Here is a 25,923-nt window from a genome sequence, read left to right as displayed (position 1 = left end):
ACGGCCACCAGGGGGCGCTCTGCGGACACAAGTAATGACGTCCTCTTGGCTGACAAACGTGCTGCTGGCTCCTCGATGCTTCGTGTGATGCCTAATCGTCCGTCTGCTGCCTACAAATGTCACTGTCGCCTGAGCAGAGACCAGACCAGAGACACGTCCACCACCTTCGCCTGCCTGTCGCTCGTGTGTCCGCGGAGGATGTGGCCGAGTAGCTGCCATGCTGTGGATGCCTCGAGCTGTATGGACACGTGCAGCCCGCTGTGGCTCTCACTATTCATGTTATTCTTTCTATAATAACTATTATGCTGCTGACAGTCTAGGATTCTTATATTGCTGTATGTAAACACGTTTCTATAGAAGAAATGAAATGTTTTCAGCGCTCCCCTGCAGTATTCAACTCAGATGAAAGTAAAGTTCTCACGAGCGAAATGATCATCCAATGAGCAATAAGGTTCAGGGAGAGGAGATGCAGCGGCCACCTTAGGTTACTGCCAGTGTAGTTACTGCCAGTGTATTAGAAAGCCAGTTCATATGCTGCGAACCATCGTCAGTATAATACATGCAGGGTATATTGCAATCTGTCTTATGACAAGACCCTGCATGTATTATACTGATGATGGATTGATTGCACCATATACTGACTCCCCAATATATGTAGCCAGAAGATCCCCAGTATAGGTAATCAGAGGTAACAGATATTCCCCCGTGCTGCAGAGTATTGGCAGCGGGGACAGGTGACGTCACTCACCCCTCCCCATCAGAATCTCATACACATGAACACCTGCAGGAAAAGGGCCGCCCGGAGAGTTCAGGGGAATTATCGTCTTTACACCCCGCTGCCGATTCTCTGCACCACACGGGGTAGCTATGTAGTTACACATTCAACAAAAAATTCATAAAACTTTCACAATAAGGTTACTTTACCACGGCCACCAGGGGGCGCTGCGGATACAAGTAATGACGTCCTCTTGGCTGACAAACGTGCTGCTGGCTCCTCGATGCTTCTTGTGATGCCTCTAATCGTCCCTTTCTGCTGTGCTGCCTACAAGTGTCACTGTCGCCTGAGTACTGAGACCAGAGACACGTCCACCACCTTCGCCCGCCTGTCGCTCGTGTGTCCGCGGAGGATGTGTTTCCGGCCGGGTAGCTGCCATGCTGTGGATGCCTCGAGCTGGTGATGTATGGACACGTGCAGCCTTCTGTGCTGCTCACTGTGGCTCTCACTATTCATGTCAGTTCTCCTGTAACTATGCTGCTGACAGTCTAGGATTGTTATACTGTATTGCTGTATGTAAACACGTATAACCAGCTCGGATTCTCTTGATGCACAGTTTTATAGTGACCAACCATGGCATTTAAAATAAAGTTATTTATAATAGACTGGTGCGGTGGGGTAACCTTTTTGGCCAATGCAGTGTTTCCTGAGAACAAAAGTTGTGCATTATATGTTAGGGAATTATTTTTTATGATTTATATGCCAGGCATCAAAATATATTATACTATATATGTGGTTAAATCCAGAGAACTTGTGGCCACTGCTTGATTTTAATCGCTTTCATTGTAATGCAGGTTTTTGAAATAAAGTTTTGCTCAACATAAGCCATAGTATCTTGTTCATTGAATATTTGCATCAGGTTGTTGACCTATATCCCTTTTTTCATATCCCCATATACTGGGTATATATTATATAACACGTTATTGGTTATGTTTTCTTTGCTCAATTTTTTTTTTTTTTAAAGGAAACCAGAAGTCTAGGTATAGCAAAAATCGATACTTACCCGGGGTTTCCTCCCGCCCCATTCATATACGTGACTCCCGATGGTCTGCCATTCAACCGCGATGAGCCCTGGTAACTTAGTGACGTCAGTCCAGGTCTGCTGCGCAGAAGACCCAGACCTGATGTGACTGAGCAAGTTACCGTGGCTGATCGCGGCTGAACGGCAGACCACGGGAGAACGGCGGGGGACTCGCACGTGTTTAGGGGGCAGGAGGAAGCCCCGGGTAAGTATCGATTTTTGCTATACCTTGATCTCTGGTACTCTTTAATTTCCTAGCTAAATTGCAGGAAAACACACTTTTTAAATAAAGAAAATTGTGACTGTGTCTCATCATAGCGATCATGGTTTCCATTAGAAAGGGATGGGGCTGTTACTGTCCTTGGCACCTTAAATATGGCCACTAACAAAACAATTTGATGAACAATCATTTACGAAGGATTCTTTGTATGAACAGTCGGAAATGATTGTTTGGGACCACTGGACAAAACTAAACAAACAATCTGATCAGATTGACGGAATCGTTCCAAAAATCATATCGAATTTATTAAAATGATCGGATTGTTAGGAATTTTTTTTTCAATTAGTGGTCACAAATGATCATTTCCAATCGATCATAAAAGATCGTTCAGCAAATTGTATTGTTAGTGGCCAGCTTTCCACTCTAATCACTGTCTCATGTCATCCTTAGTGACAGGAGACAAGGATTAAAGCGGACCTGAACTCAAAACTTTCTCTCTGGTCTAAAAGAAGAAACGCAACAGCATAATAACCTTTACAGAAAAATATTTATATGTTACAGCTGATACAAATCCTGCAATATATCTGCACTGTTTCTACTTCCTGCTTTCATGGAAGCAGACATATTGTTAACATCCTGTGATTTCAAATGAGCTTATCTGCCGTTGGCAGTCATCTGAAACGGGAGAGATCAAATTACAACTTGTGATTAGACACAGATGAGGGGGAATTAGACAGGCTAAACTCTCTAATGCTGGATACACACCATGCACATTGATTCGATTATTTCCGACATGTCCAATTCAAGCTTTGATAGATCGTTAGGTCAATTTGCCATACTTTACATGGCAATCGACCTAAAAATCATCGAAATGCGCTCGGAAATGCTCGGAAATAATCAAATCGACGCGTATCGACGGACGCATTCGATGCGGAAACGCATGGTGTGTATCCAGCATTAGGGCGTGTTCACACTAAGGGCGTTTTCAGGATTTTTTAAGCGCTGGCGATTTTTAAAATCCCCCTAAAAGCACTTGTGCAATGATTCCCTATAAGAGTGTTTACATCTGAGCGGTTCGATTATGATCCGCTCACCAAAGCGCTGCCTGTACCATTTTTAGGGTGATTTGCCTCAATGGAAGGTATAGGGAAATCGCAAAACGCTTGAAAAAGCGCTTTGTATGGCGATTTCCCCAGCGCTTTTAATAATAAATACATTGCATTTATTTTTTTCCGGTTCAAAGAGTTCACTTCCTGACTTGTGTTAGGAAGTGAAAAAACAAATCGATCTGCAAAAGCTCTTTACAAAAAAATCACAACACGCAGGTAAGCGCCAGGAGGCGCTAAAAATAATCATGCAAAAAAAATCTCAAAACGCTGGTGTCAGTAATTTCGATTTTAGATGTGAACAAGGCCTAAATGCATACAGGGTGCATTTCTATATGTTCTCTTTCTGTCCTATGTAAGAGTTCAGTTCCATTTTAAAGGAATCATACGCCAATAACAGCCTCCCCACGATCTACTTACCCAGGGCTTTTTTCCAACCCCTTGCCACCGACACGTCCTGCGCTGCAGCTCCGCTCCCAGCTGCCGGCCCGGGACCCCCGTCGGTGCAGAGGCTGACCTCAAGATCGTCCTCTACTACTGCACCTGTGTGAGCACAGCTGTCAGTCAAGTCCACGCTGTCCGGATTGTACCGATCAGGCTCAGTAGTTCTGCACCTGCGCACTACACTCCAGACAGCGTGGACCTAATTGACAGCTGCGCTCACACAGGTGCAGTAGAGGACTACCTCGAGGTTGGCCTCTGCACCAGCAGGGACCCCGGGCCGACGGCTGGGAGCAGAGCTGCAGCGTGGGACGTGTTGGCGGCAAGGGGCTGGAGGAAGCCCTGGGTAAGTAGATCATGGGGAGGCTGTTTTTGGTTGATGATTACTTTAAGGTGTAAACTCCTGAGGTCGGTGAGACCTGGGAACCACTCCGGGTGCTTTGTAGCAATTACAGAGCGCCCATGATTTGCTGAATCGTGGAAGCGATTTCACCCCAATTACCGTAGTGATGGTGATTTGGCTATAGCCACTAATGCAATCACTCTGGGATCACATTCCAATATGCTGAAAGCAGCATTCTGCGATCGTTCTGTGATTGTGACACTGCTAGTGGGACCACCCCATAGAGATCCACAGTTTCACTGCTTTGCCAATCGCTGCTAATCACAAGCGCTGGAAAGCTCTCCTAGTGAGTCCCAGGCCTTATGAAGCAGAGATTGGACTGTAAGCTTCTGAGGTAAATGTTTGTCAATTGCATTCTTTTTGAATTGTTCAAGGATTTAATGCGGTAATTAAAGCAGACCTGAACTCAGAACTTCTTGCTCTAAAAGATACGCAGCAGCATAATAACCTTTAAAGAAAAGCATTTCTTTGTCACAGCTGATACAAATCCTGCAATAAATCTGCAGTGTATCTACCTCCTGCTTTCATGGAAGCAGACATATTGTTAATATCCTTTGATACCAAATGAGTTTTTCAACCGTGGACCATTGTAGCCCCTCACACACTCCATTGAGTTCTGGTTCACCATGAGCTTGCTGGTTAGTCTGAGGGAGAGTACGGGGATGTGATGCGGTAAGTGACATTGTCATAGTTACATAGTTATTTTGGTTAAAAAAAGACATACGTCCATCGAGTTCAACCAGTACAAAGTACAACTCCAGCCTGCTCCCTCACATATCCCTGTTGATCCAGAGGAAGGCGAAAAAACCCTTTCAAGGCATGGTCCAATTAGCCCCAAAAGGGAAAAATTCCTTCCCGATTCCAGATGGCAATCAGATAAAATCCCTGGATCAACATCATTAGGCATTACCTAGTAATTGTAGCCATGGATGTATTTCAACGCAAGGAAAGCATCTAAGCCCCCTTTAAATGCAGGTATAGAGTTTGCCATAACGACTTCCTGTGGAAATGCATTCCACATCTTAATCACTCTTACTGTAAAGAACCCTTTCCTAAAAAGCTCATCCGCCAAGCTATTATATTGCCCTCTGATGTATTTATACATGTTAATTAGATCCCCTCTATGGCGTCTTTTCTCTAGACTAAATAAACCCAGTTTATCTAACCTTTCTTGGTAAGCGAGACCTTCCATCCCACGTATCAATTTTGTTGCTCGTCCCTGCACCTGCTCTTAAACTGCAATATCTTTTTTGTAATGTGGTGCCCAGAACTGAATTCCATATTCCAGATGTGGCCTTACTAGAGAGTTAAACAGGGGCAATATTATGCTAGCATCTCGAGTTTTTATTTCCCTTTTAATGCATCCCAAAATTTTGTTAGCTTTAGCTGCAGCGGCTTGGCATTGAGAACGATTATTTAACTTGTTGTCGATGAGTACTCCTAAGTCCTTCTCCAAGTTTGATGTCCCCAACTGTATCCCATTTATTTTGTATGGTGCTAGACCATTGGTATGACCGAAAATGCACGACTTTACATTTTTCAACATTGAATTTCATCTGCCATTCATGTGCCCATATAGCCATCCTATCCAGATCCTGTTGCAGTATGACACTATCTTCCTGAGAGTTGATGATTCTGCACAATTTTGTATCATCTGCAAAAATAGCAACATTGCTCACTACTGCATCTACTAGGTCATTAATAAATAAATTGAAGAGCACTGGACCCAGAACAGACCCCTGTGGGACCCCACTGCTAACAGTCTCCCATTTTGAGTACGATCCATTGACCACAACTCTTTGTTTTCTGTCATTAGCCAGTTCCCTATCCATGCACACAAACTCTTCCCCAGTCCTTGCATCCTCAACTTTTGCACCAGACTTTTTTGGGGAACAGTGTCAAAGGCCTTTGCAAAGTCTAAGTATATCACATCTACTTCAATAGGAAAGCTGGGAGGAATTAAAAAAATAATAAAAATAATTTCATGATTAGTTTTTATCAATCGAAACTTAAAGAGAATCTTTAACCAAGGAGTGAACTTCATTCCAGTTAGTAGCTGATGCCCCCTTTCCCACAAGAAATCTTTACCTTTTCTCAAATACATCAGCTTAGCTGTTTCCAATTGCTAAGTAAGCAGTATTACCCTCTGTAGATAGAACTATCAGTAACAAACATTTGGTACAGATCATCTAGCAGAACTAAAGATCTCACCACCTGTGATAAATTTCAGAATGTAAATCAGGATGAGGAAGATGAGATTTTACAATGGGCAAACACTGACTAAATAATATATAAATGAATATTGTAAAAAAAAAAAAAAGTGCAATTGTATTAATTCTTTTATTTTCAATACAGTTCCTCTTTAAAGAGACACTGAAGCGAGAATAATTCTCGCTTCAGAGCTCATAGTTAGCAGGGGCACGTGTCCCTATCCCGCGGCTAAACGGGGGTCCCTTCACCCCCAACCCCCCCGCAAAATCAACGACCAAATTGGTCGTAGATTTTGCTGCTCCTAGAGGCAGGGCTAACGGCCGCAGCCCTGCCTCTAGTCGCGTCTATCAGCAGCGCATCGCCGCCTCTCTCCCGCCCCTCTCAGCGAAGGAAGACTGAGAGGGGTGGGGGAGAGGCGGAGATACGCGCTGCAGACGTGCGTGGGGCAGGGCTGCGGCGGTTAGCCCTGCCTCAAACAGGAAGTAATCCCCCGCTGCACGGAGGGGATTTGGGGGGTCAGGGACCCTCGTTTAGCCGCGGGATAGCGGTGGTTTAGCAGGGGCACACATACCCCTGCTAACTATGAGCTCTGAAGCGAGATTTATTCTCGCTTCAGAGTCTCTTTAATAGGTGGCCACTAATGGTCCAATTTGTAGCGAAAAATCGTTCAAGCAATCAGAAATTCTGATCAGAAGAAAAATTGTTCACTGCACCATCAACAAACCAATCTTTGCTTCCTATCTATCACAACCAATCAAGAAAATCCAATTTTGATTTGACAAAAATCCATTCAGATGATTTTTTTCATAATCGATTGTGCCCATCAACTGAGATTATTTTCAACCAATCTGATCAGAATTTCTGATCGCTCGAACGATTTTTCACAAAAAATTGGCCCGTTAGTGGCCACCTTTGGGGGACAGTCAACAGGAAAAAAAAATAATGAAATTAATGAAGAGAGTCCCTTGTTTAAAAATGTCAGAGTTGTGGGTGGCTCATGTTTACGTACTGGCACTGGCTCCACAGCTGCCATCAATCAATAGCATCCGCAGCTGGTAGGTGACATCACTGAAGAGGGACACTAATGCAATGATAAAGAGTGGAAGAGTGGAGACTGCTTCCCTGGAGCTGTGAGGGACAATGCGCCAGTATTTAGCTTGTAGCCCTGGGTCAATGAAAGAGTGCACACAGTGGCGTAGCTAGAGATTATGGGGCCCATAGCAAAAGTTTAATTGGGCCATCTGATATAGGCACGCTTGAGCAATGCCACCTGCCCTTATACTATGGATATGTGTTAACTGGGCTATTTACTTTCTCATGCAATCTACACTACTTTTAGTCCATGGCCACTGAGCTAAAGTGAGGGATGAGGAACACAAGAAAGTTAATAGTAAATCCATCAAGTACCACCTGGGCCCCTTTGCTCAAGGGCCCCATAGCAGCTGCTATGGCTATTGCTACGCCACTGGGTGCACAGTAGGGTCAAAAGGGGGCACAAAATAGGGTGGGGTTTTAAAATATGAAGATTTTGAAATCACAGCCAGTTGATATTTTTTTTTTCTACAACATAAGCAAACATACAGTGTAGTGTGCGAGGCTTAAGGGCTGGAACCTACAGGAGCGCTTTTGGCAGCGTTTTGGCAGCGCTGCGATAAGCTGTGCTAATGTTAATGGATGGGGAAACCGCAGGACGTGCAGCATTTTGGGAGCGTTAGCGCTTCAATGTAAAGTATTGAAACACTAGCGGAAACGCTCAGCAAAACCTAAACTGAGCGGTTTTGCTAGCGTTTTGCGGTTCAGCACACTGTAACAAAATGAAAAATAATTCACAGGACCAATCAGGATAAAAACGTGAAACGCAAAACGCTACGCAACCGCTGAGCAAAAAAATACAATGTTGCAAAACGCGACCGAAAACGCGCATGAATCCGCTTGCAAACCACTCAGACAAAACGCTAGCGGTTGCGTTTCGCGTTTGCTGAATCAGTGGGTTCCAGGCCTTAAACAGTGTTGTTCTTCTCAGGGGTGTAACTACTAATTATTAGGGCCTCCAGGAAATCTTTGTTGGGGTCCTCTAGCATTCACGCCCTTCTCCCTCCAGAGGTGACCCTCAGGGCCAGGGGCCATCTGCCAGAAGCCATACAAGTGTGACCACCATGTCCCCCACCATACCCACAACAAGTGGGGCTACAACAACACTTGCACTGGAGGAGGGCTCATTTATCAGAAGGAGGGAGCGTAAAAGATTGCTGGCCTCCATGGCCCTGGGCCCAGTGTCAGACCGGGAGCTGGAAAAGCTGAGGAAATCCTCTTGCTGGCCAAGCAGCAGTAATCAGGTGCTGCTGCTCACAGTGAAGACTTGCTGCGGGTTTCTATTGGGAGTGATAACACAGGGTTTCTGCTGCTTGGCCAGCAGGTGGATTTCCTCAGTTTTTCCATAACCCAGTCCAATACTGCCTGGGCCCTCCTGCAATAGCAGGGGCTGCTCCTCAGTAGTTATGCCCCTGGTTCCTCTGCATGGTGGAATATGCTAAGTTGACGTCACAACTTTCATAAGGCACTACTGGCTTGGCGTGTACTGTATCCTGGAGATGGAATTATTTTTTCTGGATCAGACTTGCTCTTCTTTAACACGCACAAAGGAGTAGTCACATGTAGATCCCAGGATTTTGAAAGCTTCCACATGTGCCCTACTGTTATGGTTATAGGGACTCCTCAAACGGTAATTGTGCTGTTAAAACTAGTTTGCTGCTGTGTGGCCAGTTCAGATGTAGATGGTGCTTAGTAGAGACCGGCTCTTCCGAGTAGGGTCCACACAAGTCCAGTAGAAAGACATGCTCATGCACAGTTTTTGCTCCTTCTTGCATAAGTACTTTGATCGACTGGGCATGCGCAGACCTTATTTGTGCGTCACCTGTGCGGTTGCACTCGATCATAGCCTCGCTCAAGGTTAGAATAAACCTCTTCAACCCACTGGGTCAAAGAGATATAGAGGGACAGTGGATCAGACAACAATCCGGGAAGCCTCTGGACCAGGGGTAGGAACCTATGGTGCAGGAGCCAGATGTGGCTCTTTTGGTGGCTACATCTGGCTCACAGTTAGGGGTTGATTCACCAAGCTACACTGCTCAAGCAGCGCAGCTTAGTGTGACAACGCAAGTAAACTTTCAAAGTAGGCACCGTTCTGCTGTAGCATGCGCTACTTACTCGCGCTTCCCCCAAAACTAATGGCCGCTCCAAATGTCCCACCCTGCACGCTGTCAGGTCCAGTGACTTTGTAGGATGAGATCTCCACACTTTGATTGGCCCAATAGGCTGTCTGTCACTTGACATGCAGCCTATGGTTCCAAAGTGCGGGGATCTCGTCCTACAAAGTGAATCAACCCCCAAGTCAGCTAGCTAACTGTACAAGCAGTTAGTCTGTATTTCTCCTGTCTGGCTCTAGGGGAAATAGCTGATGTTGCTGAAACCCAAGAGAAGCTGAAGACGTGTCTGACACTTTCGCTGCCTGGAGGATCAACTGTGTACATATCACCATGGTAACAGTTACGTCAGCCTTCCAGTGCGCATGTGCACTGTCCCAGTTTGAAACATTGCATTGCTCTCACGGAATTACATTTTAAAATATGTGGCATTTATGGCTCTCTCAGACAAAAAGGTTCCTGACCCCTGCTCTGGACCCTCCAGAGACTTCCCACTAATGAGGTAAGTATCTAACGTTTATTCTTTTATTCCACTTCATGGCTACTTCAGTTGAATTAAGCTTGCAAGTCTAATCAGCAGCTGGAAATTCTAACAAATTTCATATTTAATATTAAATATTTTCTTGAATGAAAGGTGTATTGTGAAATATTATTCCGCGTTCCCAGCCGCTATATCACCCTCTATGCTGCTACGTAGCAGCATAGAGGGTGATATAGCGGCTGGGAACGCGGAGAATCACTCGCGTTCCCAGCCTGTCTGCGGCTGTCGCCGAACCCGGAAGTAGCCGCCGGCGGGGACAGGAGGATCGGATCGAGGCTGCGAGGGCACCATACAGCTTCAGGGGGCTGAGGGATGCCCCAGGTGAGTAAAAGTCATTTTTTGATTTTGACTTAAGTATTCCTTTAAGTAGCTATATACCCTAGATATCAGAATTAGATAGCCATGTGCCCCCAATTATCAGTATTAAGCAGCAATATGTCTACTGATTTAAGGCTCCCTGCACACTGCATGCAATTCCGATTCCGATTTTTAATCGTTTTATTTTTTACATCCGATTCCGATTTTTAATCATTACTGCAGGCTGCGTTTTTTGATCCGTTTTTCTGTTGATTGCATTCAGGGAAAATCGGAATTGAAAATCGGAAACGGAATCGGAATCGCAAAACGGATTTGCAGTATGCAGGGAGCCTAAGGTAGCCCTGTGATCCGCAGAATTAAATACCCATTTGCCTTGCTTAGCAAATTGTTATCTCTCCACTGGGAATCGCCACCTTAGCGGTATTATGGTAGTGGATGTTCTCCACTTTGGAAAGGCTGACCGCCAGGCATCAAAACCTAATCTCAAATTTTCAGAAGTGGGGAGTAAACCACTTTGTGTTTGTGCCTTCATTTTTATAAAGGTTGTTTGTAAGCACACATTTCCTATGCTCAGTAGTGGCTCAGTATTGCTACCACTCAAATGTTGTTTAAATTAAAATGCAATACATTTTCTTTTATCAGGATGGAACCAAAGTGACAGGCAAATGTGGTGGCTATTGTGGCAAATGTATTCCGTCCTCTACAACTGGCCTCCGTGTTAAACTGTTATAGAATTGGTGAGTAAACAAACATAAGTTTATAGTAGGGGTGTAATTGTTAATCATGCCCCCCCCTGCAAAACATCATGCCCCCACCATATTTACACTCCTCCCATCTGGGTGTGTAGCATGCATGAGGGATAATTAAGCTGTGCTGCTTTAATAGAAGCACGTAACTGTATTTAAAGGGAAGGTTCAGGGAGGGTGCCTAAAAAATAAAAATCAATTTCCACTTACCTGGGGCTTCCTCCAACCCGTGGCAGGCAGGAGGTGCCCTCGCCGCCGCTCCGCAGGCTCCCGGTGGTCTCCAGTGGCCGACCCGACCTGGCCAGGCCGGCTGCCAGGTTGGGCTCTTCTGCACTCCAAGGCCCGGCATTTCTGCGTCCCACGCCGGCGCGCTGACGTCATCGGACGTCCGCCGGGCTGTACTGCGCGGCGGACGTCCGATGACGTCAGCGCGCCGGCGTGGGACGCAGAAGTGCCGGGCCTTGGAGCGCAGAAGAGCCCGACCTTGCAGCCGGCCTGGCCAGGTCGGGTCGGCCACCGGAGACCACCGGGAGCCTGCGGAGCGGCGGCGAGCACACCTCCTGCCTGCCACGGGCTGGAGGAAGCCCCAGGTAAGTGGAAATTGATTTTTATTTTTTAGGCCCCCTCCGTGAACCTTCCCTTTAACTCGCACTGTTACAGCATGGTATCAATGATAAATCGACCCCAATGTATTTAACCTATCATTAGCTGCGTGGTAGTGACATATCGTGGTAGCATTCAACTATTTCACGTTTTTCAGCAGCAGAGAAATCATTTTTCTTTCTTGTATTGCTTGAAAATGGTGGTCTTCTTAAAGGTAACCTGAAGCGAGAAGTATATGAACGCTGCTTTATTTATTTCCTCTTAAAGAGAACCTGAACTGAAAATAAAAAGTCAAAATAACCATACACAGGTCATACTTACCTCCCATGTAGTCTGCTCATCAATCGCTTTCTCCTCTCCTGTGTCCTGTTTGTCCACTGTGATCGATGGAATTCTCCGTCCTCCATCTTGAAAATGGCCATTACCCCATAACAGCTTCCTGCTCAGCACACTGTTAAACTGTAATATCACTCGCTTGAGCCAAAGGGAAACATGGACAATACCTTGCACATTCAGTTGTAACTGACAGCAGCTGATATATAACTGACAGTCACTGGTATATTTCAATTCTGACAAAATATTGTCAGAACTGGAAGAGATCACTGTAAGAAGAAAATGGTGAGCTTCTGAGAGGAACTGACGGTGAGGTTAGTATATAATATTCATTTGCAGCTACGTCGTGTTTATTTTAAATAATTTTACTTGCTTCAGGTTCCCTTTAAACAATACCAGTTGCCTGGCAGCCCTACTGATCTGTTTGGCTGCAGTAGTGTCTGAATAACACCAGAAACAAGCATGCAACTAATCTTGTCAGATCTGACTATAATATCAGAAACATCTGATCTACATATAAGTATATGTAGATCAGGGGTTTCTGACATCATTGTCAGATCTGACAAGATTAGCTGCATGCTTAATTCTGGTGTATGGCTAAAGGTATTAGAGGCAGAGGATCAGCAGGACTGCCTGGCAACTGGACTTGCCTTAAAGGAAATAAATATGGCAGCCTCCATATACCTCTCACTTTAGATTCCCTGTAAACAGAAACGGGGCTTAAGATTGCTCAGAGCAACTGCAGCTCTGAGCTTCTGGTAACTGCCACAACAACAAGACGAGGACAGACAGCAGGGAACATCTATAAATCCAATTGCAACTGTAGCAATGATAAATGTCCACACAAATACAAACCAGACTGGACAGAACAGGAAGGAGCGTAACTAATTGCAGCTGCTGCTATTGTACATCCACACTGCCAGACTAAAAGGAGCGTCTGCCAATCACAACTGCAGTGATGGTGACATCCAGACAGGCAGAACTAGAATTAGTGTTACCAATAGCAACCACAGGTATTGTAATCTCCACAAGGCAGGACCAGAAGGGGCATCCACCAATCACAACCGCAGTGATGGTGACATCCAGACAGGCAGGAAGGATGGAAAGCTGCTATTTGCATTTGACCAAGGCCTGCGTGCCAAAATGTTATGCTATTTCGTGGCTATGATACCACTTAATAAATCAAGCTAAAATTGCAAATCCAGGTGGAGACCCGGCCTCTTTTATTCTTTGCACAAACAGTCAAGGCCCATTCACACCTGCGTTTGCAAAATGCCCGCGATTTTTGCCAGCGTTTTGCAACAGTGATTTTTCAGCGGAAAAGTCACTGAACACTGCGGTGATTTTTCCATGATCGCGTTTAGCGCTTCTATAGCACTGAAACGCGATCGCCGGGAAATCGCCTGAAAATGGTGCAGGCGACGCGTTTGCGTTTCGCGTTTTGGGGCGATTTGCGCCAATTAGCGCAAATCGCCTATGTAAGAATGGGCCCATAGACTTTTATTACACTAACGCTTTTAAAAAGCGCTAGCATTTGAGCGTTTTGCCGAAATCGCTCTAGTGTGAATGGGCCCTAATCACACAAGACCCAGTAATACAGCTATGGAGTAAGCTAATCACTATGACAGGCCAGGCAATGCAGCTTTTATATGGACATCCACTAATGAGAGCAAACATGCAAATTACAACACAGCTGAATGGTAATCACTCAATCTTGTGCTGCTCTGATTGAAGACTTCAGACTGATTGCAGATGGATAGGACACTCATTGCAAACGCATGCAACACTATGCAGCAGCACACATTCAAGGAATTCAGCACTGTCTGGTAGCAGCTTAGCTGCAACGAACAGAAGATGTCTCAGGTGAGAAAGCTGTTATGAGGAGAGCTTTCACCATTATGAAATATGGATGTTTAAATACAGATAAGAGTGCTTTTGCACACAAAAATATTCAATTGCGTATACTTGCATTCACTAGTTAGCTGTTTGTGATCTTCCTTCCTATGGTAAGGTTTTTTTGAACTATGATAATGTTTAAAGACAGATACGAGTGCTGTTGCACACAAACATGTTCAGTTGCATATATTTGCATTAGCTAGCCAGCTGTATTTTTGTTTACTTTCTTGAACCATGATGATGTCATTGTCAGAGAGGAAATTACATCATTATGGTTCAATAAACGTTATGTGATGAGTCATAACGTGACTTCAGGACAGTATTGGCAAGTCACATGAAGAGAGAGAGGTACCGGCTGTAGAGGGATTACAAAGCTGCTACGGAGAGGAAGATGCAGCGAAGCTTCGGCGCTGGATCGGAGCCCAAGTCTGGAAAGGTAAGTCAGCTGCAGTCTGATTGGCTCTGCTCGCAACTCTGCACGAGACCCGCAACTTCCTGGCAACCGCAGCAGTTGGTTGTGGACCAGGTTTGTGGTCTGTCTGGCAACATAGCAAATTGGGTTACCTGCCCCAATGCCAGGTTGCCCCTTGCTCTTCTGCACCCTAAGCCACAGCTTGTGTGGCCTTGCCACAAATCCGGTCCTGGCTGCAGTGAATGTTTATTGGTCTTGTACAGCTACCCTTTCTAACAAGACATAATGATCATGTATTGTGGATGGACAGTTTAGGTGAAATGGCGCTATTGACAGGTCACTGGTTACCACTACTAGTGACCACAGTATTATCTCCCTTTTGTAAATATGGTGTTATAAAATGGGTCATCATAAAAGGTGTCCAACTCAATCACGCAAGGGGCCAAAATCTAAAGCACAGTCTAAGTCGCGGGCCGAAGTGTTTATTTGAGACTGTCCAATAAATGTAAAATCTTAATGTAGTGGCATAACTATAGCGACAGGGAGGGGTCCTGGATTCCTGCTCCTCCCCCTTCTGCAGAGTAGCACAGTGGAGCAGTTTAATATTTATCTAATCCAGGGCTGCTTCGGGCCTCCTCTAATCTTCCTGACAGTCAAATGCTCTATCTATGCTGCATACCTTTGGTTCTGAAGTCATGTCACGTGATCAGGAGCTGGAAGTATGGATGCATAGAGCGTGCAGCTGCTAGGAAGATCAGAAGAGACAAGACACAGGAGAGGGTACCGGGGGGAGGGGTATGTGTGGATCCAAGGATGGGGCCACATGCTAAGTAAGTAACAATGTTTTGACCAGAAACACTGACATCATCTGGATTGAAAGACAGTGTACTGTTGCTCATGTACTGCTTACAATCCTGCACATTTGAAGCTTCCAAGGGCCACATAAAATGGTAAGGAGGGCTGCATACGGCTTGCAGGCCTTGTGTTTGACACCTGTGGCGTAGAGGAAAAATATGCAAATTTGTGTTTACTCACTAATTAAAAGTACATACCTACTTCAACTTAAACATGTTTGTTTGCTTTTTTTTTCAGGTGCTTTAACCGTAAGAAGTTCAGATGGATAAAGACTCGTGTTGCAATACCTCTTTGTTCAGTGCTTGTACATGTGTAAATATCTTGGATGCCAAGTGATGTATAGTATAATATTTAAGTCTGAGGTTATTTATTTGAACATTTGTGGGCGTAAAATGCCTCTTGCAAGCCTTCTCCTGTGGGCCGTGTTGTCCAGCGGAGTGGTTTTGGCTGCTTTTTTATGTGTCTCTGTTCCACTTTGCGGTTTGTCCGCTGCATTTTACGTGCTCTACATCATATGTAGCATATTGACATGAGTGATGTTTTATTGTAACATTTTGTATGTTTTACCATCTGTCCATCATTGATCTGTTATTACTGGCTAATCAGCCTCCGGTGCTTTGCAAGTGTTAACAGGGTATATATGGCATTTTCTGCAGAATGTTTATTTCTAAAGAAATGATAGAAAGAGCTGCTGCAGGCAGGGCCTGATTTCTACCTTTTACTGCCCTAGGCCAGCTTTAAACAACCACACACACACACACACACACACACACACACACACACACACACACACACACACACACACACACACACACACACACACACACACACACACACACACACACACACACACACACACACACACACACACACACACACACACACACACACACACACACACACACACACACACACACACACACACACACACACACACACACACACACACACACACCCTCCCATGCCTGCTGCCACAAAATCCATACATATCCATTTTCCTGGAAGATTATAACAGAGTTATCGAATCTGCAGGGAATTAGTTTCCAAAATGATTCCTTTAGGATGCTTTTTGATCAGTTTTGACCTAAAATTGCTGGAAAGTATTGGTCAAACCAGATGAAAGATTTAGATCAATTAGGGTGGTATGGCAGTCAATTTACAGCCTAAACCGTTGCACTGCATTGAACTGTGTAATGCTGCAGTTAAATCGATTTTCAATTGATGTCCGACTGGAATCTATTGAAAATCTTTGTACTGTGTGTGGTAGGAATTGATTCCACTCTGATTTGATTTTGATTAGAGTAAAATCGATTGCTTTACCACAGTTCCAGCTCATCTGTCAGAGCGGTGTGAATTCTAACTTCCGCCTGTGTCTGGCGTGTTTTTGAATAGTGATGTCAGTATATGCAGCACTGTCATGTGATACAGGCGCCCCAGCAGCAATAGAGAAAGATGCCAGACACAGGGGGAGGTGAGGAGTGGCACCGATGTGTCAGGTGTGCTGCTTTCACGCACTTACCATGAGCTTGGGGGCGAGGACACATACACTTACGGGAAGACTGGATAGAGGTCTGTCGGTCGTTGACATTACAGCTGCGCACCCAATCTAGCTCTTTGAACCAAGATTTCATCCAGCATGCTGGTTTGATCATTTTAGCTGGAAATCAATGGAAATATTCAGTTGGGTGGCATTAATCTCTGCCAGATTCAATCATTATGATCGCATTGGCCAGATATTGATGCCAAAAATCAAATAATCTGTATGGGCACCCCAAATCATACAGACTGTCAAGCAGGTAGACTGAGAGTGACACACAGAGCATTCAGCAGCAGTCCCATCCCATCCCCAGTCAGCTTATCTAAATTGCACGTAAGTGTAGACAGTCATTGTTATTGTTTTCACAGTTCCCTCTCCGTCCCCATAACACTCACCATGGGATGTTTGTGAGTCTGCAAATGGTGGACGTATGTTGAAGCTCAGGATGGAAGACTGCACATTTAATTCTCCCATCAGTAGTGAACTTTATGTACAAGACATGCAGCCCGTAAACAGAGGGGGGGGGGGGGGGGGGGGGGCAGCAGAACTTGGGACAGCCAGGATGTGGAACACAGAGCCGTGCACTGAATTTTATCTCTGTACTGCAGATGAGCTCTGTCCCTCTCACCCCAGCGGAACTGCAGAAAGGTCGGACTTGGCACGAGGTATCAAGTGGAGGACAGTCAGCCGAGCTGCAGGCAAGCAACATGTGTAAGCTGCCTGCTGGCTGCAGCTTTCTGCTCGTTCGCTGGCTGCCTCCTGGACATAATCTCTGCCTACTTTCTGTGCGCCGCCGGGATCTTTTATCCCCAGCATACCAGCCGCCGCCACCTCAGGTCACATGTCGGGTCACATGTCAGTCCCGGCCATCCAGCCTACCAGCGACAGCCGCCCGCTGCTATCGGCATACTTTATGCAGGGTGGCCAGACGGACTGAGTCTGGCTCACTGCAGAGTGTGCTCACTGGCAGAGGAGGAGAGTGCTGGCTGCCATGAGGCATAAATGTATAGCGCGGTAGGGCGCTTTCATCTGCTTGCTCTCCCTCACACTTCACTGCCCCACAGCCGCCCTAAAGAAGTCTCATTTTCTGGCGCCCTAGGCCTTAGCCTTTCTGGCCTTGTCAGAAATCCGGCCCTGGCTGCTGGGAAAAGCCAAGTCAGCTTGTCAATACATTTAAAATGATTCGCAGACAGCAACAAACTTTCTAGAGCTTCTTTATTATCAGTGCTATGGTTTTGTTCGCTAGGTCTATTACTGCACAATGCAGTACAAACCATGGGATCCTCGATTGCATACTGTTGCTGGCCATGATAAAACAACCCAACTTCCATTGATATGTCCTGAGCTTATGATATATTTGTGTTAGAGTTAGTGTTTATATTGAATCTAATGTCTAATCTACTGTGTGTCTTTAGAGTGCTGTCACCTTAAAGCACCGTGCAGTGCTTAATATTAAAAGATTACACTTACCTGGGGCTTCTTCCAGCCCACCATAGGCGGCGAGGTCCCCCGGCATCCTCCTGGCTCCTCACCTTGTGCCTCCGCCGGTCCCCGTTACCGGCGTCACGCCGGCCGCCGTGCGTCATTAACTAGGAAGAGCCGGTCCGACACCCGGCCCAGGTGTCGCCGGTACCGAGTACCGGCGGAGGCACAAGGAGAGGTGCTGGGGGACCTTCGCCACCTACGGTGGACTGGAAGAAGCCCCAGGTAAGTGTAATCTTTTAATATCAGGCACTGCTGAGGGTCTCTTTAAGCTTAAAGCAGACCTGAACTCAGAATGTCCTCTCTGCTCTAGAAGATACAAAACAGCATAACAACAACACATTTATTTGTTACAGTTAATATAAATCCTGAAATAAATCTGCAGTGTGTCTACTTCCTGATTCATGGAAGCAGACATATTGTTAACATCCTGTGCATTGAAATGGGCTTATCTCTGCCTTGGCAGTCATGTGACACAGGGGAAAGATCAAATTACAACTTGTGATTAGACACAAATGAGTGGGAATTTGACAGGCTAAACTCTCTAAATACATACAGGGTGCATTTCTCAATGTTTTCCTTGTGTCCCGTGAAAGAGTTCAGGTCCACTTTAAAGGGATACTGTAGGGGGGTCGGGGGAAAATGAGTTGAACTTACCCGGGGCTTCTAATGGTCCCCCACAGACATCCTGTGCCTGAGCAGCCACTCACCGATGCTCTGGCCCCGCCTCCGGTTCACTTCTGGAATTTCAGACTTTAAAGTCTGAAAACCACTGCGCCTGCACAGCTGCATCCTCGCTCCTGCTGATGTCACCAGGAGTGTATTGCACAAGCTCAGTATGGTCTTTGGTCTGCGCAGTATGCTCCTGGTGACATCAGCGGGAGCGAGGACACAGCAATGCAGGCGCAGTGGTTTTCTGACTTTAAAGTCAGAAATTCCAGAAGTGAACCGGAGGCGGGGCCGGAGCATCGGTGAGTGGCTCCACGGGCACAGGATGTCTGCGGGGGACCATTAGAAGCCCCGGGTAACTTCAACTCATTTTCCTCCGACCCCCCTACAGTATCCCTTTAAATGAGAGCTAAAAGCTTATGCAGGCACCATATGATGCTTTGGCAACATTTGGTGAAAGTGCCACAAGCAGCTTCTAGCAGTCAGTTTACCATATAATACATAAACTTCAAGGTAGGACTCCAGGATACATTAAATAAAAGTACCTGCTCGGTTATATAGGGTTTGGAAACTAATTTGAGAGCTCAGGGGCGCATGCTCTGTCTACTCCATGAGCCCTGTTTGTGGAATGGACAGAGCATGTACCCTGCTCCACATAGAACCAATCAAAGCTGTGAATGGGGACTACAGTGGTAACAGTATTGTTTGCCCTTTGATGACTGAATAATCATTTGCTAATAATCATAAATTAGCTGAGGATAAGAGTGCTTTCATACTACCAGTGATGTGGCACAGTGTATGTTACGCTGCTATTCCTTGCACCGCCACTGCCTAGTGATCCACACAAAAGAAACTAGCTGCAGTTTAACGCAGTGGATGGCCAGTCTCCATTCACATAGTATTACTTAGGTCCACACTGCTCGGCACACTGAGAGGGCAGCAGCAGTGCCAAACAGGATGTATCATGGGGTTTTGCTGCATGTGCAAACAGGCTTGTCTTTAAAGAGGAACTCTAACCCAAGATTGAACTTCATTCCAGTCAGTAGCCGATATCCCCTTTCCCATGAGAAATATTTACCTTTTCTCAAATAGATCATCAGAGAGTCTGTGTGGCTGATATTGAGATGAAACCCCTCCCACAGTGTGATGTCATTACCATGGTACTGTCAGTTTGCTGTCTGTGAGCCTCATTGCATTGTGGGAAATAACAGATTTTTCCTACTGCCAAACATGCAATATCTCACTCTGCGCACAGAACTCTCAGTAACGAACATTCCGTACAGATCATCTGGCAGAACTAAATATGTCACCACCAGTGATACATTTCAGAATGTAAATCAGGGAGAGGAAATATTTTACAATGGGCAAACACTGACTAAATAGTCTATAAATTAATATTGTAAAAAAATAATCAATTTTACTCTTTATGTTATATCACTACAGTTCCTCTTTAAAGCTAAGTACTCATGGAAAGACGCAGGGGCGTAGCAATAGGGGATGCAGAGGTTGCGCCCACATCGGGGCCAGAGGGGCCCTCCCTGAACTGCTGTATTAGCTCTCTATTGGTCCTGTGCTCATAATAATCACTTCTATAGATACTTTGAATAGTGGTAATCATTAACAAGCTGCTCCTCATTCCCTTCTTGCACCTCTGACACTGTAGTTGTCATGGTTGGCAGGTTTTGGTGCACCGTATCAATTGTTATGTATAGAGTGCTTGGGGGGGCTGGCCATTGTAAAACTTGCATCGGGCCCACAGCTCCTAAGCTACACCACTGGAAAGACGGTAACTTGATTTACATTTTTGCTAAAGTCCACTGACTTAAGGGAAAATCTGAACGATTATTTGCAATGTGAGCCGTAATGATGGTTGTTCAAAAACGTTGCAGGTAGTCGGAAGTCTTTAAAGATAGTTTAACGAATTTTCATTTATTCATGTTGCACATTGTCGTGCAAAACGAACATTCATGAGGCAAAGTTGTGTAAAATATCTAGCCGTGAGTATGAAGAACCCTTAGACTGTCTGGAGTTCAGCTTTAACATGATGTCATTCACATTAAGTTTAAAATGTTTGTAAATATCTTTGTCTTTCAGACAGCGAGAACTGATAAAAGGTACTTATGCAAAAAAAAAATAAGTATGCATAAAAACATTTTTACTGAAAATGCCAAATGTACCACCCCAGATCTCACCTGTCTGGGCTGCAATAACATTGTGAATACAGTTTATTTGATGTTTTATTTTATAATGAAAAAGGGAAACATTTGCACTACAAGGTCAAAGTGAACAACAACGGTGCCTTTTATATAAAATAAGAAAACAATAAGAAATATCTTTATAAATATTTATTGAATTATTAGTTAAGAGTTAAATATTATTTTTGATTTTTTTATGTAAGTTACACTAAATATTATAAGATAGAAACTATTACTGAGCTGAGATGGAGCGTTCCTTTTATACATTACAATATTTGTTTCTGCTGTCACTGCCTCCACCACAATAAATGAAGGTTCTCACTACACAACGCATGCATACTACACACTATACATGTTCCCTGTTTTAATATGAGTGGCTAGATATTTTCATATGAGTTGTATGCCCAATCCTGTAAAGTCCTGAAAATGACTAACCAATCTGTTTCTGCTTTCTGTGGTAATGGCCCTGCCGCTCTTCTTTCCTTCCTCCTTTTGTTTTAGTTCCTGCATAGCTGAATGCTTGGCTGTCCTCGTGGCTACAGCAATCAGATAGATTTCTTTCTGCCAAAGTATCATTACATTTTGAAAAAAAATACATTTTATTACTTTATTAAAAACTCTGAGCTCAGCTAATCTGAACCTTACACGTCATGCTCTCAGGTATTGTGGTCAAATGTGTATTCAAAGTAAACCTGAGACAAAAGGGAGGAAAGGATATTTACTTACCTGGGACTTCCTCCAGCCCCCTGTAGTGGATCTGCTCCCTCGCTAGCCTCCCGGTCACCTTCTTGTGCTCCTGTAAAGGCTGCACTTCAGATGGGTTGCGGACTACTGTGCATGTGCAGTCCCGGAAGTGTGCACCGCCCGACCATGCTGCAATTTCTGGGAGACTCAGTTACAGGCTTGCGTGTGGTCGGAACTTGAGAGTAGACTTTGAGATATTCCATTGAGTTGTCCTACTTCTGAAATGCCAACAGGAAGGAATTCAGGTCCAAGAGTCATTTGCAACAATCACATGATTTTAAATTCCAAACTCTGTGATGGTCATGTTTTAGCCCTTACAATACTTTTATTGGATGTTTCACATGAAACAAATGAAAAAGCTCCCTCAGAACTGAACAAGTATGATATGCTCTGACGTGTGTGAATATATTTATGTATATTATCTGAAAAACAGTTGGTTTGTCAAAATGTTTGTAGTGGAAAACACCTTTCACATTCAGGCCTTAACATTTGCTGCGGAAGCTATATAACCACTTCCCGTTTCCCACTCTATGATGCGAGTCTCAAGTCCAAATTCACTACTCTAAAGATTCCTGGACACGAGACTCACGCCCAGCACTAAAAACTGCCGTTGCGTACTCGTGCACGCACGTGCTCCCATTTTATAGTGCATGATTGCTGCCAGTAAAAGGAAAAAAACCTTTAAATGTTTTTTTTGTAAAGTTAAAGTAACCGTGTCAAATAAAAAAATAAAGTTTTTTTTTAGTGAAGTGATAACCCATACCTGACTAATTACCCCTTGTGTCACCTATACTTGGCTTTAAAGGAAACCTGAACTGACTTTAAAAAAAGAGTTTCACTTTCCTGGGGCTTCCGCCAGCCTCCTGCAGTCGCCCTGTGCCTGCGCCATCCTTGAACAATCCTCCTGTCCCCCTCCGCAGTTACGTTTCGTTATTGCCGACTTGCAGGTCATCCGCAGCTGGGGACTAGAGAATCGTTCCGTGACAGCGTGGGCAAAGGGCAGCTGCAGGGGGCTGGCAGACGCCCCCTGCAAATTAAACTCTTTTTTTTCAAAGGTTCAGGTTTCCTGTAAGAGTCATGGTCACCTGTAATGGCTGCCGCCCATTGCGATCTGATGCTATCACTAGGGCGACAGCTTGGGGATCCAATGCTGTATAAATGCATCACTATATTGTTACCTAGCAATGCATCTATACAGCACTGGGGGCCCCAAACTGTGCACTGTAGTGATATGCAATCCCTACAGATGCACAGACTGGTGATAATGGCACTACATGCCCAACTAGTGATGAAATACATGCATGTCCTACATCGTTCATTTATCGTTTTAATGGGGAAGTGCCAAATCATTAATTCTGAGGTGTTTTAAAACTGTGGCAATTCTCATGTAAAATTAGGGAGGGAGAAACATAAAAAAAATTAATAGTAATTTTTGCATTTAAACCTAATTTTCCTTGATAAAATGCCTGTGAAATTAAACAATACATGGAAAAAATATTCCCTCAAAAATTCTCAATTGTCCTGAAAAAATATATGTATCCCTTAGATGGCATAGGTGATAAAAAGTTATTGTTGTATCAGTAGCAACTTGATGTGTCAAAATTGTCTGGTTTCTTAAAGGCCCATACACACGTCGGACTTTTGCGAACAATGGGTCGTTTGAACGTCCCGTCGTTCAGTCATCCGCACGCCAAATCGGGCGTTTGTACAGACTGTCGTTCGGGTGATAAGACTGACTTTGAGCGATTCGCCCAGCAGATCAAACGACCAGTCGTTCGCAAAAGTCCTACGTGTGTATGGGCCTTAAGAGGTAAAAACCCAGGAATGCAAAGTGGTTAATCAGTTACCAGGAAGTGAAATCAGTGATAAGAAAGTGAAATCTAAAGCCACATACACATGCTCAACAAAAGTCTTTTACTATAAACAACTTTACAAACAACTAGACAGACAACTTGAAGAACAACTACAAATTTACATATTGTTCTCAACTGGTGAACAACTATGTTCAAGTTAGCAATGGAAGTCATTAAAAAGTCATAGCAGACTTCTGTACACATTGCCACGTTGGACACAACTTTTCTCAGTTGTTCGTCAACTCAATCCAATAGTTGGATTGACTTGAGCTGTTTTATCGGTTGTTGGTCGCCTCTTATCAGTGATAACGCCTTGACAAAAGTTGTCCAACTTCTTCCAAGTTCTAAAATCATTAGTGGTTGTCTCAGTCGGCATTAATGATCACTGTACAGACATACTGGTTGGCCCCTGGCTGAGTAGCATGTTTCTGCTACTTGAGCACTAGGGTATGCTCAGTAGCAGTGTTAGGAAGTCTAGCCCAAGAACTCCTTGCTGAATAGGTGCTGGCTTACCGAACAGGAAGAGCTGAGATTTAAACCCAGGTCTCTTTTGTCAGAGGCACTTTAACCATTACATTATCCAGCCAGCACCTTATGATACGGTATGCAACAGAATAATGATAGCAGGCAAGTCAAGATGTATCCAACTTGCTTGATTGCTGAAATGGTGACCAGTGACATTGGGGATGCATGTAAACACCAGATTTCCAGCTGAGACGATCATGAGGGACCATTTCAGCAGGGGAAACTCTAAACCTGTATAGTGTAGCATAACGTCAAGTGATATCAACAAAGTTCTTTTGGGATGTGAAATCCTTCCAGTTAGCATTACAATTCTGGAACAACACAGGGCAATGTAAAAAAAAATAAAGTAGGGAGTTGTTGTGTCCACAATTTTTTTTATGCATTTGAATTGCAGTTTTGAGTCATGATAAACAAAATGTGAACACTGTTAGAGCGAAAGTGTGCCTCTCCACTCACCCTCTCTTCCTGTGCAGCAATGAATAGTTCCGCTTGTACCTATTAGTAGCTGAACCACTGGTGCCTTCTGAATGCAAATGATAGGAGGTGTCAGACATACCGGCACACCCGGCACCTCTGGGTTTCCTGCAGAGCTTCAGCAGCAGGTCATGACTTCCCTCTTTCCTGAAGTTCCTCCAGCAAACTCTCCACCTCATGCTGCTCTGGCTGGAAGAACTAATGTTTATTGTTTCAAGCATCTGTCCCTTTCCCAAGAAAACTTTTAACAAGGGGCTATAGGGGCTATGTTTTCCAGTTATCTTCCCATCACATTCTGACAAACAAAGGTCAATTATTACTTGCTCCACTAGGTTTTGTGAAATCTAATGTATTATTATTATTAATGTCCGTATCAAATGCTTTACAGAGAGTCTAGGATTTTGTATTAGTGTCTGAAATTTTTCAAGTACCACCAAGTTTGCCTGCGCAGTAGATTTGACGCAATTGGGCTTGGCTGTTTCTGCTGGAGCCTGAATGGAGAGCAGCTACTGCGTATTTGCACACACCGACAAGGAGAACTTTGGGGCTCCCAGCACTGGATACCCTTTACTGAGGAGGAAAGGGGAAGCCTCTTTAGGATACAAAGGCCTCCCTATCCCCGGGGCACTTTTTTCTTGCAGGTACACTTTAAGAAAAGAGGGCATATGGGAGGGGAAAAGTAGGAGTAGAGAACGTGTGGACACGTTTCAAAGGGGGCTAAAAGTGCTAGCCTGGAAAGAGAACCACTAAGTTGAAGCCAATAAATAGGTCATTAGACTGGGAGCAAGATAGGAAGATAAAAAGCCAACATAGGCTTTTTCTTCCATTCCCTCTACACAGTTATGCATATCTGACACCTGTGACTGTTTTATCTGGTTTTGGACTTTTTATAGATTGCCAGTTTTAACTGTGCAAATCGTGATGCAAATCCAGCCCCCAAAACATAAAATGTGGTGGCAAATTAATACTCAACATTGAGGACCTCAAGGCCAAAGGTGCTCATCACGAGGTTGTGATCACGGCTACCCCATGTTCACAAGCCTATTTTTGCGATCACAAGGTCGAAATCGGCATCGGTGAACGGCCGCGATCACGAATGCTGGTTTTGATTGCACTCGTGATTGCATTCAAAATCTGACTTGTGATCACAGGTAGGGATGCTCACCGTATTCCGCGGCATTCCATTTTCTGCAATTCCGGTCGGAAATTGGTGAATCCGTTCTGTCGCATCGGAACGGAATTGCTATAGCATTTCAACCGAATTCCGTAATTGCTATGCTTAATTCCATCAGAATTTTTTTAAGCCAATTACAAGGAAGACCCTAGACAGAAGCTTAAACTGAAAACAACAAGATTTCTG

At 44.6% G+C, this 25,923-nt stretch overlaps 1 protein-coding gene across 1 annotated transcript in view; it reads left to right on the top strand.

The window, feature by feature from the left end:
- The first annotated feature begins 509 nt into the window (after positions 1 to 509).
- LOC137531799 (uncharacterized) overlaps positions 510 to 25,923 on the top strand; it is a 193,204-nt gene continuing 167,790 nt past the window's right edge. Inside the window, exon 1 of the mRNA XM_068251765.1 lies at positions 510 to 1,179. Within this exon, the coding sequence (XP_068107866.1) occupies positions 1,178 to 1,179 (2 nt within the window). The 5' untranslated portion in view covers positions 510 to 1,177. The remainder of the gene's footprint in view (positions 1,180 to 25,923) is intronic.

Source organism: Hyperolius riggenbachi, chromosome 9, assembly GCF_040937935.1.
Source record: "Hyperolius riggenbachi isolate aHypRig1 chromosome 9, aHypRig1.pri, whole genome shotgun sequence".
Taxonomy (NCBI): Eukaryota; Metazoa; Chordata; class Amphibia; order Anura; family Hyperoliidae; genus Hyperolius; species Hyperolius riggenbachi.
The sequence above is the reverse complement of the archived record's forward strand: the minus strand, read 5'-3'. Positions and strand labels throughout refer to the sequence as shown.